Genomic DNA, 18,708 nt, shown 5'->3' with positions numbered 1-18,708 from the left:
ATGCCGAGGGCCAAGGCTAACGCCAAATTCGTACTGCATTGAATAGACTAGTGACTAGTATAATGTTATTTGTTTAATTATTGAACGATATAACGAATAAAATATCTAATTATTCTTAATATAATGTTTTACTATATCGCCCAGAAAATTGTTTTTCGCCCCCAAAATATAAATTGTTACAAATCGCCCCCTCAACATGGAAAAACGCCCACATGGGGCGATATCGCCCCCATTGAGAAACAGTGCTCTAACTCTTTTTTAGGTTTTTAATAGTTGTCAGTAGTAATTGAAAAATTTTCTGTTCATATCTTGAAGAAGCTGATGTTATTAAGCCTGGGAACCTAGTCTTAATTACTTTTGGTATTCGAGGGTAACGGGAGCTCGTGATGTGTCTGAAGTCATACCGCGTATATGTTGACTGCTAGTTTATTAGGTGCCGTGTGTGGTTTGATATTCAAATACATGTGAGCTTGTTGCCATTGGCTACTGAAACTTCAGTATTATCGAAAGTAATTAAGACTAGACCCTCTGGACTTTGAAGAGCTGTTCCACACTTACCAGTGTCTGTCGGATATAAAATATTAAGCAGAAGCTACAACCTCTTACATTGAATTTTGTAACTGTTTCATTCATACGTAAAATATTTTAAGACAGCAGTAATGATTAATACTATTTTATATTTTCTTTAATGAAAACAAATTAAAATAGTTTTATTTCAAAAAATTTTTGTTTTAGATGCATATATGAAATAAAAATAATTATATATAAGTTTGAAATTATTTATTTTAAAAAATAATACCCAAAACTTTTAACAAATAAATATTAGCATAGCATTTCTCTACAGATCATCCGTGAAATATTCAGAAAGTATCTAGTAATACGTATTTATTTTTCTAAAAATGATAGAACTGTAATAAATTTTATATTAACTGTATTAAAATAAGTAATGTGTTATGCATATAAATCACTTCCTTCACAGAACACAAATGAATCCCAATACAGTCCACCCACACGTATTTGTAAAATCTAAGTGACTCGTACAACATGGAATTCATATAAAACGGAATAATCAACAGTGTTATAGGGGGTCGACTGTATTAATTCATGAATATACTTACGCTTACATACTTGAACAACAGAAAGCAGCTTGCAGGATGAAACAAAATTTGCTACTAAAATTTTATGTATCCAACTCTGGACTAAAACTTGACTCCTTGTTACCTAGAGGACAAAAGTACACATCATCTGGCTCCACAAGTGATTGATATAGCTAATGCCTGCAGTTTGAATGATATGATAAGAATTCTATTCATTGTCAAGTTTTTTAAAATTATGGTGATAAAGAAGTTAAATTCAGTATTCTGTTATATACTTTATATAAATATCACAAAGTTTAGTGTAGATAATAATTTTTATATATAAAATACTTTCTATATAAATTATTATAATGGATTACTTTTTACTTTTTAGTCTATATGCTGGTATCTTAACTTGGTTAGGACTAAAGAAAGAGGAGGAGGAAGAGGATCCATTAATTACCATAATCAAAATGGGTATCTTGTCTCTACAGAAAGAAGAATATAATAATGCAGAGAGTACATTACATTTAGCACTGAAGATGGCTCAGGAAAGGGCTAATACAGAAGCTGAAACTTACATATATGATATTTTAGCTAATGTTGCCTTTCAGAAAGAGGACTATGCAAAAGCTGAAAAGTTATTCCTTGAAGTAACCAGGAGAATATTAACTCAAGGAAAAGCCGAAGATGATGATGCTGTAATAGAAATCTCTCTTAAATTGTCTAAAATTTATAGTAAATTGAAACAATATGATAAGGCAGAGACTGGGTTTAAATTTTGTATACACACACAACAAAAGAAATTAGATCTCATGAAATTGGATAACACATTGACAGAAGAACAACAAAATACATTAGTGTTATGGGCCATGGGTATAGACTGGTACGCACGACATCTAATGGATAGGGGCTATTTGCAGGATGCCCAGAAATATTTTGAGAAAGCATTGGCTGTATCAGAAAGAATTAATGGTGCCTCTCATCCTCAAACTTTAGTTCTCATTAACGACATTGGAAGTGTTGCCAGTCTCAGAAAAGATTTTGATTCTGCTGTAGAAATGTTTAAAACAGCTATAGAAAGAAGTAAAGAAAATGAAACACCAGATTTGTCTTCATTTTACTGTAATTTAGGAACCACATATATTCGGAAAGGAGAACCTGTTCTAGCAAGATCAGCTTGTCATACAGCATTGAAATTAGCAAAGAAATTCAAGAACAAATTAGCTTCTGAAGATGCAAAGGAATGTCTGCAAGAATTAGAAAACATTGTTTGAAGAAGTATTTAATAGTCCCTGCTAAAAGAAAAAAAGTATTATGAATTGTGATTAGTATTGAAAATGCACAGGAAGCTTCTATAATTTTGTAAATCAAAAAGAAATAAATTTATTTATACATTAATTTTCATTAGTAAAATCCTGTTTTGCTTTTGAATATTTTATTATATTGTTAAACTATAAAACAAAAGCTGTAAACTTTAAACAAAAATTATTATTGGATGTAAGCTGAAGAAATATATATATATTTTTAATTGCTATTACAGTAGTATTGTAGTTAATTGTTATTACAACAGCATAAATATATTCCTACATTAGAACAAATTTTTAAGACCAAAAAACTTGTGCTTTTATATAAAATCTAATTATATTTCATATTTTCAAATAGTAATTATCCTTCCATCTATATTCATAAAAATATATTTTTAAAATATCTAGGGAGGGAAGGCAGACAATACTGAGATAAATTGCAATTTTGTAAATTTAGCATTCAAATTTAATTCTCTACCATCTTTTTATTTAAACTTAGATCCTTGAAAGACAAAATATAAATTTATATTCAAAACAATAAATTTATTGCATTCACTTTTTACAAAATTAAATTTATTTACTTAATAAGAAATCAAAATAAATCTTTCAATTAAATTTTAGGGAAACCAGACTAGATAGAGCATTAGGCTATATTACATTTAGTATTTGTGAAAATTTATATGACAATTTGAAATAGTAAATGCAACTTGAATTTGTATAAAAATATTCTTTCTTTTTAACTTAACAATTTTATTGCCTAACTAGAAATATTTTGAAATATTCTATCACATTAAAATTTTAATAAATTTATTGTATAAACTGCCTTAAAATCTTATATTTAATGAAAGAATTAAATATGAAATTTTAAAAACAATAATTTACCAGATTGCATATTCATTTAAATGTACAGACTGTACTGTACTGTACATCTAATCAATGTTCTCAAAACTAAATTAATAAACATGCTATCCTATGTAATCAACTAAGGAGTTATTTAGAGATGTATTATGTAGTACATAAATATATTTTATTATGTTTTTTGGGCATGAGTTGATAAACTGTCACCAGATTCTAGATATTTCAATTTGTTCCAGATTGCCTTGCACATGTTGGAAAGTCTAAAATCCAGACGTCCCATCTTCGTAAGAGAAAATGAATACTGTGTCCTAAGGGGAAAAAAATTCAAAAGTTTAATAAATAAATTTTCCATATTTTATAAAGAAATTCTTAAATGCATTTATTCTAATATTGTATAAAATTTTTTGATTAATATTGGTAAAATCCTACTTTATTGGCATTTCATTAAATTACAGAAATTTATACTAGTTATAAAAGTGGAAGTTTATAAAGCAAAAAATATAGAAAAACAACAAATTTATTGCATTTTTAATTAAATGCAAGTATGATAACATATATATCCACAAATATAATGTTACAGAATCAGCAAAGTAGCATATATTGATTGATCACTGGTTTTCTGGTCCAGTACCTCTTTAATACTGACAAAATTACAAAATAGGATGCTTGAGAATTCTCATGTCTATTAGACTTGTTCACCTAATGGCTACATATCTACTGCATGTAATGTGTGTTCACTATGATTATCTACACTATAGTTGATTCTATCTGTTAGTTGCACTTCTCAAACTAATCCATGTGACAAACAGGTAATGTTTCTTTCAATGCATTAGAGACTGATACCACATTTTTGCTATATTGTAGTATTATTGCATAAGAATGCCAGGATACCTACAAAATAGTATCATTGCATTTAAGTACATATATGATGTAAGAGTATGAAATAATTATCATTGTTATAATGATAATTATTTCATACTCTTACATCATATATGTCATTATCATTATAACAATGTGCTTCTGGAAATATATTATTATTTAATATTATGTTTTCTTTTCTTGATGCTTTCTGAGGATTGATAGCTGATTTTGCTTGTGGAGAATTACTTAGGCATTATGTCATAGCAGTGCTGCTTTGAGTAACATTAGTAGCATGATATATTTTTCTATTTGTGTATATATACACTTTCAACTCTGATTATAAACATTATAATTTTATTGTAAGCTGAAAATAAGTTTATAACATTTCATCATAATATGAATAATGTAATTTAGTTCATTACATATGTTAATATTTAAAATAAATTCTGTTTTTAGGTCTACTTATATCAATTAAATGCCATATTGTTGATAACATCTGTATTTGTCATTTCAAGCAATAGTGACAATTTGCCTTAGTGAATGCTTATGCAGCATCAAAACTCACACAATGTTAGGGGGATTGTCATAAGATTCTGTTTATAAAAACTGGTTGATATAAACACACAGATGACCAAGTTATTGTCTATCTTCTAACAGCTAATTTATATAATTGCAAATAGAAAGTATTTTAAATTAGTATTGTTCATGATTTTAAGTACAGACACACTTTTATTTATGATAAAGTTCTATTCAAATAATCAGTTTCCAAAAGTTATTAAATATCAGATATAACAAATGGTCATGTGCAGTTGATACACGACAATTAGTCATCATTATGACTCTAAATCGGGTGTCCAACCCATGGCCCAAGGCAAGTTCCAATGCAGCCCAATAAACATGTAAACAAAACTGAAAAATTTATTTTTTATTTATTTATTTCAACAGCATAAACTCCAGTACTGATAAACTCAAGTTTAACAAAATTTATACATATTTTATTTTTTCAAATACTTGGAAATGTTTGAATGAGGAAGGAATACTAAATAAAGCTGGATTTGTGACTCAAAGATTATAGTCCCAAATTTGGGAAAAGGAGAGAAAGGCCAAAACATATAAAGTAGTGAGAAAGGTTAAATAGACCTTCTGTTATGCAAATATTGACCCTTAATTTTCCAACCTTCCTCACTTTATCTTTTGTCCTTTCTCTCTTTTTCCGTCGTTCAGGTTTCTAATCCTTGAGTCTCAACTCCACTTTATTTAGTATTCCTTCCAGCATTGCAGGATTTGGCTACTTTGCGCCAAATTTGGCTACCCTTTCATTAGTGTGGTGTAAAAAATATCAATTGGCGCATTGGCTACTTTTTGGGCTACATATTATTTATAAATATATTAGTTGAATAAAAATGCACTTTAAAATGGTGTTTCATTGTTTATTAGAGACCCAAATAAAACAAATATTTGTGTTTTTCAAACAAACTTTTGTTCATCTCCTTTACAATAAATGAATTTATCTATTTCTAAGTATAAATTGAAAGTGTCTGTAGAAGTAATTTCTTAAAATATTCTTTTTCGTGATAAAGTTTTAATACTTATTACTATAATCTAGATATTTTAATCCTTAAATATACAAGTATATTTAAGGATTGAGCTACTAGTTTATATAATATATTAATACTTGTGGTCCAAAACTCCAAGACTTCTTCCAATGTGGCCCAGAGAAACAAAACGGTTGGACACCCCTGCTCTAAATGGAAGCTGCATTAAGCAGAGGATGCAAATTATAGATAGATATAATTAAAAGATATTTTCACTTTTAATCCTAGGAAAAAAAATGTGAGTACAGTAGACCCCCCCCCTATAAAATGGGTTCATATAATGCAGATTCATATATAGTGGCAAAAAACTTGCAGCCGTATTCATATAAACATGCTAAAAGAAACTCGTAAAATATGGTAAAACGTCATTGCCGACTTGTGTTGCAACAGGATTGGTCGAATCTAGACCATTAGCGGATATTGCACAAACCATTGAGTTTAAATGAGCAGCAGACCTACTAAAAACCATTTATTATTTAATGGCCATAAAAATTATATTTACATTAATTAATTTAATGATGTCTCCAAAGTTCAGCAAATTTTTTGCATAAAAATAATTTATCAGGAAACACGCACCCGCTGTTTGATGCGATGCTCCACAACGAAAACAAGCTTAAGCAATGGCGTTGTTGAATGGTGCACACTTGGTAAGTAATCCTACAATTTTTTGTTTATAGCATAGTTTATATGGATTATTCCCAAAAAATTATACATGTTTTGAAAATGTTGAGTCAAATTACAGTAATACCTCGACTTACGCGAACCCGGAGTTACGCGATTTTCAATCTTGTCGATTCGTCTTTTGTTTGAGCGCCACGCAACTCTCGATTACTCACTCCCTCCCACACTATTGTTCAGCTTACATGTTCATGTGTTGCGCGGAATCGACACATAGCTACAATTTCTTTTGTGTTATTTATTTCTGTGTTTGTTATATCTACGGAGACTTGAGAGACTCTATGTGGTGATTTCTTCTAACCGTGAACGAATCAAAAGACAAGATAAGATTAACGAGAGCATTTATTAGCTTACATACGTCCGACTTGGATTTTACACAAATTGCGAAATTATNGTTATTTATTTCTGTGTTTGTTATATCTACGGAGACTTGAGAGACTCTATGTGGTGATTTCTTCTAACCGTGAACGAATCAAAAGACAAGATAAGATTAACGAGAGCATTTATTAGCTTACATACGTCCGACTTGGATTTTACACAAATTGCGAAATTATACCCCAACTTACGCGAATTTGACTTACGCGGTTATCGTTCAGTCCCACCTATTGTGTAAGTTCGGGGTATTACTGTAGTCTAGAATCAATTAATTTTATGGAAGAAAACCTTCAAACAGCCGTAGTCTGTAAACTGCATATGTGCCGGGCTGTGATTGGCTCATGTATTTAAGGACTCGTAGAACATGAATTTCATAAAAAGCGGAATGTATCTACCGTGTTATGGGGGGGTCGACTGTATGTGTACATTCAAAGGATACTTAAAATTACTAAATGTATCAATAGAAAAATATTAGTTACAAGATGAAGTATGTTATTAACAAAATCTACAAAGTCATACATAAGAAACAAATATAAAATTACCTAATAATTCTTTTAGCTTCTGTATAATAACCCTGTTGAACTAAACTCATAGCAAAATATATTTTACATCTGGCAATTGTTAGAGGATCACCTAATTTCAGTGCCAGCTTGAATTGCTGTAATGATATATTTTCTGCTTGTTTTGCCTAAATAAAAAGAAATATAAAAATCTTTAAAAGAAAAAATTTTTTAATTTCCAATTTTTTTTATCAACATTTCTGATAACTGAATAAGACTGACTTCAAAATATTTTCTAGATCCAAAATGTCTCATACAGGTATACCTCGCCTTACGTCGGTAATTGGTTCCAGGAGAACGACATAAGTCGAAAAACGACGTAAGTCGAATTTACTTGTCTCTGAATCTACTTGTCACTAGGCTAAACCATAAATTACCATTCCCGGTTCTGTATTTTATTTATTAATGCATTTTTAATAATATATGGTTAATAAGGATCTATTTTAAGCTTACAAACAAATAAATTTTAGTTTTTAATATAGTACAGAAAAAAGTATTCTAAATTTACGAATGCATGTACTGTAAATACAGAACATACTAGTATATATTTTAATATGATTTTATGTGCTTTAAACGTTCTTCTAGTGATATTACGACTTCAATATTTGTGGCGGACAGACGTAAAGTCGAATAAAATGACTTAAACTTGATTTTTATTTTTCCATATACTTTTTTGACAAACGACGTATAATCGGGAACGACGTAACTCAAAATGACGTAAGTCGAGGTATGCCTGTACTAATTACACTGCACATTGGATACATGTTTTGAAGATAAATACAAAAATAATACTTGTAAGTTACAAGTATTATTTTTGTATTTATCTTCAAACTATAAAAATGTTGTTACAAGTTGTAACAACATTTTTATAGTTTGCAATTTTACAAAATTTTTTAGCCAGAGAGAATTTTAAAAAGCAATTTTATGAGAGATAATGCACCTCTTATTGGACTGTAATGATATAGTAAACACTTCAATCAAAAGCCTTAAATTATTTTCCAGTAAGGGTTAATTCAAAAAAGTTTTTTTGACTAATGTTTTCAATATGCAATTGGCGATCTTCAAGTCTTTATTCTATATTAGGTGATTGAATGCTTAAATCGAACAATGACGTTTTTTTGAAAAAATTAAACAAACGATATTCTCAAGATATATGAAATTGTAATTTTATATGTATTGTTACTTTTATTTCTAAATATACAATTAAAATAAACATTTTAAAGACTATATAACCATTAATTTTTTTAAACCAAATCAAATTGGGTACTTTCAGTGGAATACCCTGTATATATAGAGTAATCAAATGAAACATTATTTAAATGGAAATAAAAATATATAATTATTTATATATATTATGGCAAAAGAAGAAGTATCAATTTTCTCACTTTTTTAACTTCATAAAAAGCAATTATTTGCAGATTTCTTTGCAATTAATACAATAAATCATTACTAAAAATTACAATACTTACACAATATAAAAAGTAATCACCCAATGACGAATATGCACCACCAAGTGTTGAAAGCCAAGACATGGCATTTTCCACCTCACATCTTTCATTAACAAGTAAACTTATTCTTTTATTCCTAAATATAAAATAATAATTAGAATATTCTCTTAAACTCAAACAGAAGACACAAGTTGTCTTTCTTCAAGAAACAAAATTTTTAGTGAATATTATACATTTTAAAATATTTTTAAGCACAAACAATAAACTTTTAATTTTATTGTTTAACTTTTTTGTTTAACTTTATGAATTTTAATAAAAATTCATACATGAATAAATTACAGAGACAATTACAATTTTCTCTGTAATTTATTCAAGTGTCCAAAAAGTCTGAAATTATTAAAGAATTATTTCAAACAATATGTGACACTTATTAAGTAGATCCTCTGTATGTTTCAGTTTCCAGGCTTCTTTGAAGACTAAGAAAAGCACTAAGATTTTTTCTTTATTTCATGGAGCAATGGCATTTTCACAAGTTATGCTCCTATGTTCCAGTGAGCACAAAGAAATATAGTACTTCATGTGTAACTGTTTCTGGAAGTTAAAAGAAAACATACTGAGTTTTGAAAATGTGCATTGTTTGTTTTTTTAAAAAACAAACTTCTACAATTCAGAGTTTTCAGACAAACTGTATTTTCCATAAAACATCACAAATGAATTCATCAAATAACTTCATTCTTGAAAATTTACACTATCAATTTTTACTAGTTTTAAGTGTTTTAAGATTTGATATAGAATTACTTTAATAAAAAGAAATGACAACTATATTTGTAAAAGTAATAATAATCATTAGAAAAATAAAAGGCAGTGGAGTCAGGAAACAACTGCTGACACCAATTCCTCAATTTTTAAACTCTTAATTTCTTTAATAAAGCTCAACATGTATTCAATAGTAAACTTACTAAAACAGTAAATGTGTATCATAAGACTTTCATCATTATCACATAAATCATCACACTACCTTTTAGACTAAAACCTACATTTAAGTTTAAATGTAATTTTATATTGAGGACGGGAATCAAAGTTGGTACATTTTTACCAACTTTTGACCCCTATTCCATCAAAATTACTTCTTACTCCAACTAAACAACCTGGAAGAATGTACCATTGAAGATGATGCAAATATATATAATTTTTTAAACTTTAATAAATAGAAAAAGTTCTTTATAATGTGATAAATGCTATATTTTCTAATTAATAACTATATCTAATTCAAATAACTTTTCTTGAAGTAAGCTTTTTTAGAAAATTCTAATGTTTTTCTCCTAAACACCCACAATCAAAGGTCATCAAGAAACTTATAAATGCTAAGAATGAAAGATATTCATTTCTCATTACTCTTGAGAAAGGATATATAATCTAAACGTACATGTTCTTTGTTCTTGTTTTTCTACATGCAAAACATTAATATTTCTATCCTGTAGCTATCAAAATATACACAACAAAGTTAGCATCTGGGATTAATCATTGTCAAACATTTTATTACACTGAATTTATTATGAACAACATATACAACAACCAGAGTCAATAAGTATTGCAAAACAGTCATAAGTTGATATAAAGTACTTTGGCTAGAAAAAGGCTGTTATATCATCATCTCATAAATTTAATAATTAAAAATTAATTTATTTCTAATTATTATTAAATTTAACTTAGTAGTGTAACTGACAATGCATATGCAAAGTAAGCAAGTGTTGCAGATTTGAGTCCTATTCTGGGCCAATATTTTCTTCCAGAATATTCTAAATTTATTTATTTCCAAATATTAAATTAGCCATAATATAACCTAATAAATAATTCTTTGTATGATTTGAATTTACAAAGCAATTTCCAATTTAAAAAAAAATAATAATAATAATAATCTCATGCCAGAAATTATACAAAACATTACTTCTGGGTGCAAGCTCTTTGTACAGACAGATTACTTACATAGAGAAAATCAAGTAGCAAATATAAAACACCAAGAGCTTGCAAAGAAACACAAATTGGTAGACATCCACGAACTATACTACAAGTATATACCACAAACAGTATTGGAAAACAACACGCACAAAATGTACTATGACAGAGCAATAATCACAGATAAAACAATTTACCACAACAGATCAGATATCACACTCATCGACAAACACAATAAAATCACATGCATTATAGACATAGCCATTCCAAACACTCACAATGTACAAAACACATGCACAGAAAAAATTAGCAAGTACAGTACACAGAACTCGCCCAGGAAATAAGGCATCTGTGGAGGATGGATAGGGTGCTTATTGTACCTGTTATTCTCTCCTGTACAGGTGTGATACTACACACACTACACAAAAGCCTGGGAACATTATAATTGAGTAGAAATACATACATCACACTACAGAAGGCCACTATATTGAATACATGCCATATTGTTAGGAAATTCCTGAATACAGACACACTTAATTTTAGTTTTTGGTTGCTATGCCTTGACTCTGGTCCGGCATAGTACACAGCCACCGGTGTGAACCGAGTATAACCCACTAAACCCAACATAATAATCTAATTATAACTTTATTTTTAAAGTGAAACAAATTTATTTGGAACTTGAACATTAATTAAAAACAGTCAGTATTAATGGAAGTATTCAAAACATACCTTCTGTTCTTAAAAATATTGTAAATAAAATGAAGCAATTAAATTCATTAACTAGAAGACAGTTTTATTTTATCATTAAAATATAAAACAAAAATTTCTCTAGTTAATGGATGTTTGGTTGATCAGTCAGCACACATGAAAATGGTTTGTTTTTATATAGGGTATTGCAAAAGTGGTTCTTCCTGGAAATGGCTGATAGAACTCATTGAGATAAGCAAAAAGTGTAGAGTAACATATTTGCAAATTTGCAATAGTCACCAAAATATTCAAGGTTAAAGTTTTGCAAATGCTAGAATGAGCCACCATTACAGACCTGCCAACTGTTGACCTATGATTGATAATGGATGAACAGATTGAAAAGCAATAATAAAAAGCATTGCAGTTATTTTTTCTACTCTAAATTGGCAAAACTGGAAAATAAAATAACCTGAAAATATCATTTTACTGAAAGTTTCATGTGAAATAAAGTACAAACTATTGCATTTTTTCCATTTTAAAACATTTTCTGGTTCAGTAAATGTTTATATTTAAAATTATAGTTTAAATAGTAATAACTATAGCATGGTTTCTGAAAAAAAAAAAAAAAAAAAGGGTTCAAATTTGCAGCTTTAACCTAGAATATTTGGTAACTATTGCAAATTTACATACATGTTACTCTACATTTTTTGCTTCTCTTGACAAGTTCTATCACCATTTCCAGGAATAATACTTTTTGCAATATCCTGTATATTTGGCAATGGACATTTTACTGTATGTGATATTTCATATCTAAAAAGTAATTGTCTTAAATATTCCATTTACCTACACAGAAAAAAGTTACTCTAAAAATTCCAAATATAAAATTGATTTGAATAATAATAAATTCCAACTTCAAATAGTCTTGTGAAATTAATTCTTATAGATTAGTTACAATAATTCTTAAAATGAATTTTTATTGTTTAGTAGTAAAAAAATAAATTATAGTATAGTTTAATTATTGTTAGGTTAAAAGTAAATTAATAATGAATACATACCATAATTTATCCATTAAACAATATTTTGGCCAAGAAATAAGAACAGATACTGTCACTATTTCAATAGTATTTTGACAAATATCACATATCTTCTGAAACAACTGGTTACTTGGATGCTTTTCACTATAAAAATGATACAAATTGTTCACAACTGCTGCACGAAATGCAGGAGACCTTTCTAGTTCTATCACAAGATAAGAAAACAACTGGATATCCATTTTTAACTTGAAATGAATATATTCTTTTATTGTACAAATGCCACAAAAACTTTCTGTATTCTCTATACATAGATGACATTTTCTTTTAATTTTATTAATGCAATCAGGACAAATATATAATTTTCTTATAATATTTTCAATCTGTAAATCTTTTGTTTTCACATCAGTTTTGGAGAATATATGACATTTGTCATCTTTAATTTCTTCAATAAATTTAGATATGTGAAATTCAACAGTGCAATCATTATTATTTTCAATCAGTATAGAGTCAATATCTTCATTTTTTATTGTAATTATATTATTCTTGAAACGATCCAGTTCACAAGTGCACCATGTAAAATAAGCCTCAGATATTATAAATTCATTTGATTTATTATGATTATCTGATAAAAAGGGAATAAATTTTACAAACCTTTGTAAAAGCATTAAGTATAAAATAAGTCTATATTCAGAGTAATCATAAATAATTATTTACAGCTCTACACCAAAGGCTCTTCTTATATCGCTAAAAAACAAAATAAAAAAATTTTTATAAAATGTTTAATAAATAACTGAAATGGTAAACAAAACTATTTTATTTTATTAATATAATACGAAAACTACAGTTTATCTATGTACCAAATAAACACAGATTATTTTAGTAAAGAACAATAACCAAAATGTCTCACTGAAATTACATTACATTAAAAAAAGTCATTACAAAACATTAACTTACTGTTTTAACTTTGAAATGTTTTTGAAGGCCATGAAACATAGATAATGTTATAAAATTTTGTGTATATTTATTTTAATACTGTAAACACTAGCAAGTGATTAATCACTTAAGTTTTCATTTACTACTAAATTTCATACTTTTGTCTTAATAAATTCTTTTAGAATCTTTATACAATTGTGTATTTTCAATTAATATCAAATGCTTAATCTCTAACCTCATAGTATCTGCTTCCTTATTTGGCTTACAATAAAATGAATACACTTGCAGGTGAAAGTATTGTCATTGCATCAAATACCATTCTGTTTATTCCACATAATTTATATGACATTATTAGAACAAACATAATGAATCAATAATCATTGAATCAAATAATCCAATCTATCTATAATCTATTTACCCTTACTTTGTGTGACATATAAACAAAATCTTTCTACAGTTATCCCTTGATTAACTTGATTAATATATCTGCTAGTCACCACATATCCTTCAATGTTATTGCATATACCAAAATTGTGTTAATCAAATATTACAATCAATGGTAAAATATATAATTTGTCCATGAATGCTTACTATATTAATAAATTTTCTTATAAGAACTGTACCCTTTTAGGATAAAATAAAAAATGAAATATTTAATAAAGTAATTTAAATAATAAAATGAAATATTTAACAAAGTAAATATTTAATAAATGCTTGTACTTGCATTAGTTATTGTTGTTAGAGAAAAGTTATCAAGAATCCTGTGCACAGTATTAGTTTTTATCTTATCAACATAAATTCTACTATGACAAGCAACATGACTTTCTAGGCCTTGGCAATGAGCATGTTTTGATCAATGGGGTGTAGAATTTATATGTAATGTAATTTGTGAAGTTGGTAGTACAAATGGAGCTTGTAATAGATCTACTTTTAATGTTGGCAGGGAAGTAACTGGCTGGCTCTCATCCTCTGGGAGTACAGCAGAATCATGAAAGGAATAATGCCATCACCTTGTGAGCAACTTTGAGTCAAAAAACACTCCTTGGGGCTTGCATGTATTTTGCTTGGTAAATTTCAAGCCATTACTTAAAATTCTTGGCATATATATGTTACTGTGAAAGACCGAAATTAGAGAATGTCGATATTCTCCGGTGAATGTTGACACATACAAAATATGTTGGTGAAAGACCGAACATTTGGTTATATTATTATACATTCGAACAATCGCCGGTGTATGTCGACAAGCACAGATAAGCTTTGGTGGAAGTCGAAACGACACCTGAGAAGCCGATGTCGACAGAGAGGAGACAGTCTGTCGCCAAATCCTTTGTGGGTAGCCGGAGGTAGGACAACGTCGTACCTCTTTTCCCAGCAACAGTTTAGTGGAAACTGCCCACTTCGTCACTGGATGACATTTTTGTTCTTTTGAACGATTTGTCAGGTCCAGTGGCGGAGGATGAGAGGGTCGTTGGTAAGGAGTCGTCGATATCCGAATAAAAGACAGCATTAACAGATCAATTTGTAATCACGTAATAATGTAATCAGTTCATAATTTGTAAAGAAAAGTTACTTTCCATAGATGAGATTTCTTCTCAAGAAATATCACTGAGAGAAGCAGCTGCAGCTAATTCGAAAAGTGGAGGACAAGGCTATACATGCTGTCATTGCAAAAAGAAGTGTTCAATGAATAAATACAGTTGTAAAAGCAATGGACTCTTGTGAAATTCAATGTGTCACAACAGTTTAAGTTGTTGCAATAAATAAGATTGTATAACATTAATCACATAATTAATGTGTAAGTTTATTATTGTATTATTTTTTTTAATAATTAAGAATGTACTGTTCGTTTTAGATTCAACAGTTTATTTAAATGTGCTGTTACTTAATTAAGCTTTCTCCTATTTTCACATATTAAAATGTTGCATTTTTTTCTTAACGTAATAAAAGTATTTTTATTCAACATTCACCATCAGTGCATGCTGAATGTCGACATTTGCCGGTGTAAGTGAGAAATAATGATATTTAGCAAATATTTCGTACATACACGAAACGACTGTATGAATGCTGACATTCATCAGAGAATGTTGACATTTGCCAGATATTGGTCATTCACAGTAACATATATAAAGGATTGTCGCAATTAATTTTGCAAAGTTAATCAAAAGATACCTGTATAGCATTCCACTCCCTTCATAACACTGGCCACACCATTTAAACACACTATAAGATCTGTAGTAGTTTGTTATTGATAACAATGACAAATAATTCTAGATTTTTTTTTATTTTTTTTAATTTGCACTGTAACATACTATATGGTATTAATATACAAAAGTATTGAACTCATATACATACATACTGTACATTTAAGAACTGCATTCAGGAAAATCTGTATAATTCAGATATGGACACTGACCACATCAGCAGTATTTATAATTACATCATCTACTACAGGTGTGGCCAAACTTTTATCCCTTAGGGGTTACTTTTTTGGTAAAATATAGTCTGCGGGCAACTATGAATATGGGCAATTTTAGGATTTTTATATGTGCATGTGTTAACATTCATTTGCATTGTTCATAGGGATAAATACAAACAGTATGGGTACGTTGCACAGACAGTCTATCATTGTAAGAATAAATTATCGAATTAAGATTTTTAAACATTAATTTAAGTGAAAGCAAATTGTTCAACTTTAGCTTTATGGGCTACTTTCAAAACCTTTGCGGTTGACCATCTGATCTACTATATTGTCCATATTGTTGGCCATCTCTGATCTACTATATTGTCTATGAAATAATCCACTTCCTACGTTTTGTTCTCTTCCTCAATAATATGGATAGCTGTTTGCCAGTTTTGATTATTACCAAAGTAACCAAAACTGGTTAATTAGTATAATCAGTAGATAGTATATCAGATGCAGTGACCTTCTCCATCAAAACCCTCAACACATGCCAATTTGATTTGACATTGTATAAGTGTGTATTTGTCAATCATCTTACAATTGAATATATAAAAACAGCTATCTAGAACTATTTCAATGACTTCTAATCATCACTAATAAGTCTTGCAAATATATAACTAGGTTTATTCAGTGCTATGACTCAAAAACCTTTTTTTGATCCACCAATTAGTTTTTTCATAAAACAAATATTTTCAGCTGTTTTTACAGCCATATTTCAGTTTTAAGTACAGAACATCAACCACGAAGGTAATTATTGAAAAGTTAGGCAAAGTCAGAAGAGAGCATAATAGATTACTTCCAACTAGAAATTTTATGGATCTCTATACATAAATAGCTCTACAGCTAATATTAGTTTCATTGTAATAATTAAAACTTTATTTTACTTTTAAGAGAAGATATGATATTAAAAACAAAAAACAAATTTTTAATGGTCCTAACCCATTTTAAAAGTGAAATCAGTATTTTAAATATTTTCATGAATCTATTAATAGAATACTAGAACATATTTACAAAATGTCATAATTAAACATAATGACTTTTTAATATTTCAAAGAGACATTCAATGTTTCAAATGTTATAAGATCTTCATATCAAGGAGTAAAGATAGGAAGCAAAATGAGGTCACGTTTGGGCACTTAGCTGTTATATACACATATAAATAAATGGACCTAAAGGTAAACTTCTATCGCAAAGTGTATCCTGTTTAATCAATAAGATTGGTTCTAGAAAGTTAATTATGAAAATGAAGAAATGCTACACCACAGTTTTAAACAGATATTTACCAAAACATCTTTGACGCATTTTGCTCATCTATTTCATACCAAAACTTATCATTTTGGAATTAAAATTAAAGCAGCAAAAACTTCGAGAATTTCACTCACCTCACGTCTACAACTTTCATTGAAGTGGCGCCCCCTATTTCAATGAAATTTCCATTACTTCAGAAACGAAAATTTATTCATAAAATGTTTAAATTTAATCGATTATTTTATAAAATAAATACTTTATNAAAAAATTATAGTTTTATTTTATTCCCGAATTTCATTGTTTCATTTGTGGTCGGTCATAATTACTTTAACAATCGTAGAAAATTATGAAGGCGGTTAAACCCCTTTGGCATTCTACCCAGTGGCGTACCGTAGTGGGGGCGGCAAAATTTCATAATAAATAATAATATCTTGTAAAAATTCTGAAACATCCTAATCTATATTTGCATCGCGCCTACGATAGTGATATCGGCCGGGTGAATTAATAGTAATTTTTTTATCCAAGGAAATCCTGCGAAACCTGTTAACCTTTTTTTTTTTTTTTTCTTGTACGATTCATTCGCGTTCATATACACCACTAATATCCAATAGAACTATTTTAAACAGGTCGCTGCACTACCACCGACTTTTTCATTGCTTGTTCTGTGACAAAACTGAACTTTGGTCTTTTAAATTAAAATACCTAAATAAGGGGGACCGAAATTTTTCTCGCCCCGGGCGGCTGACACCCACGGTACGCCATTGCAAGAGTTGACTTACAAGGCAAACAAAGCCGCTTTCTAACACGAGCATGATCATAACCTTTTGGTGATTTAACTTTACATAAAATACATTCACGAATTACATCATTACTCCATTTGGGGCAACGTTTATCAAAATTGAGAACCTGGTCAACAAGAAATACTGCTCCAGTGTTTTCAGTTTCAGTTAATGCTGCTATTTTTCCTACTGCTTCAATCAGATTATCTTCTTCGTAGGCCTTCAATTTTAGAGCATTTTTATCATGCTGTGCCTGTAAATCTGCCAATTTTGCATTAAGTTTTTATATTCTGTAACAATTAGTTCAAGGTCATAATTAGTTTGACATGCAGCATTTGCCATATTGCTCTTCCTTCCTTCCTCAAAATCAGTATAATTATAAACAGGCCCATCAGTAACTTCAGTGTCTACAGTTGTGCTTTCATGCTGAGGACCCTGCTGGTCAACAATCTTACTCTTTTTCTGTGGTGGATTTGCACGTACTTCTAAATTCCGTTGTAATGGTGTTCTCTTTGTTTTTTCTGTCTGCCAAGGGGACCTTACTGTCTCGGAAATTCAGTTCGGTATGAGACTTTGCAGGTTAGTAGTATACAAATATTTTTAACCTCTCCATAGCTTAAAATATCTTAAAATTTTTAATTAAAATTAAAGTTTTAATTTACCTCCATTAGAAATGCATTTGAAATTATTCAACTTTTTAAAAATATTTTAAGCTATGGAGAGGTTAAAAATATTCGTTTTAAATTTGAAGAATTTTTCAATTCCTTGTTATTTTCAACCGATGAACTTAAGACGATAGGTCGGAAAGTTATGTGAAAGTGTCACTTTTGCTGCTGACTTGTGAAAACTCAC

General features: G+C 29.1%; 3 protein-coding genes across 4 annotated transcripts in view; 1 reads left to right on the top strand and 2 right to left on the bottom strand.

Moving 5' to 3' along the window:
- Positions 1-806: 806 nt before the first annotated feature.
- Positions 807-2,911, top strand: LOC111625138 (tetratricopeptide repeat protein 19, mitochondrial-like). Its single transcript, XM_023368179.1, has one exon. It carries the CDS (start codon positions 1,448-1,450, stop codon positions 2,351-2,353), a length of 906 nt encoding a protein of 301 aa, XP_023223947.1. The 5' UTR covers positions 807-1,447; the 3' UTR covers positions 2,354-2,911.
- Positions 2,912-3,239: 328 nt separating this feature from the next.
- LOC111625136 lies at positions 3,240-17,264 on the bottom strand. 2 transcript variants are annotated; one of them, XM_023368178.1, is made up of 5 exons: positions 17,212-17,264; positions 12,457-13,179; positions 8,780-8,894; positions 7,293-7,438; positions 3,240-3,549 (listed from the first exon to the last, which is right to left on the bottom strand). In XM_023368178.1, the coding sequence occupies exons 2-5, from the start codon at positions 13,098-13,100 to the stop codon at positions 3,414-3,416; spliced, it is 1,041 nt and encodes a 346-aa protein (XP_023223946.1). In that variant the 5' UTR covers positions 13,101-13,179; positions 17,212-17,264; the 3' UTR covers positions 3,240-3,413. The 2 variants fall into 2 exon arrangements, with proteins under 2 accessions (XP_023223946.1, XP_023223945.1); XM_023368177.1 differs by lacking the exon at positions 17,212-17,264 and adding an exon at positions 17,113-17,201.
- The window catches only part of LOC111625145, an 8,570-nt gene continuing 3,033 nt past the window's right edge, over positions 13,172-18,708 (bottom strand). Inside the window, exons 3-4 of the mRNA XM_023368190.1 lie at positions 17,857-18,117; positions 13,172-13,179 (exon numbers count right to left, since the gene is read on the bottom strand). Coding sequence (XP_023223958.1) covers positions 13,172-13,179; positions 17,857-18,117 — 269 coding nt within the window. The remainder of the gene's footprint in view (positions 13,180-17,856; positions 18,118-18,708) is intronic.

Source organism: Centruroides sculpturatus, unplaced genomic scaffold, assembly GCF_000671375.1.
Source record: "Centruroides sculpturatus isolate CEXI.00-Female unplaced genomic scaffold, Cexi_2.0 scaffold384, whole genome shotgun sequence".
NCBI classification, from domain to species: Eukaryota; Metazoa; Arthropoda; class Arachnida; order Scorpiones; family Buthidae; genus Centruroides; species Centruroides sculpturatus.
The sequence above is the reverse complement of the archived record's forward strand: the minus strand, read 5'-3'. Positions and strand labels throughout refer to the sequence as shown.

What these genes read in the sequence shown, in the direction of transcription:
- LOC111625136 (XM_023368178.1), bottom strand. Translation starts at nt 13,100, where the DNA reads ATGCTTTTACAAAGGTTTGTAAAATTTATTCCCTTTTTATCAGATAAT. An exon ending in TGTTTAATGGATAAATTATG is followed by an intron (nt 8,895 to 12,456) that starts GTATGTATTCAT and finishes TTTTATATTTAG; the next exon opens with GAATAAAAGAATAAGTTTAC. An exon ending in GTGATTACTTTTTATATTGT is followed by an intron (nt 7,439 to 8,779) that starts GTAAGTATTGTA and finishes CTTTTTATTTAG; the next exon opens with GCAAAACAAGCAGAAAATAT.
- LOC111625138 (XM_023368179.1), top strand. Translation starts at nt 1,448, where the DNA reads ATGGATTACTTTTTACTTTTTAGTCTATATGCTGGTATCTTAACTTGG.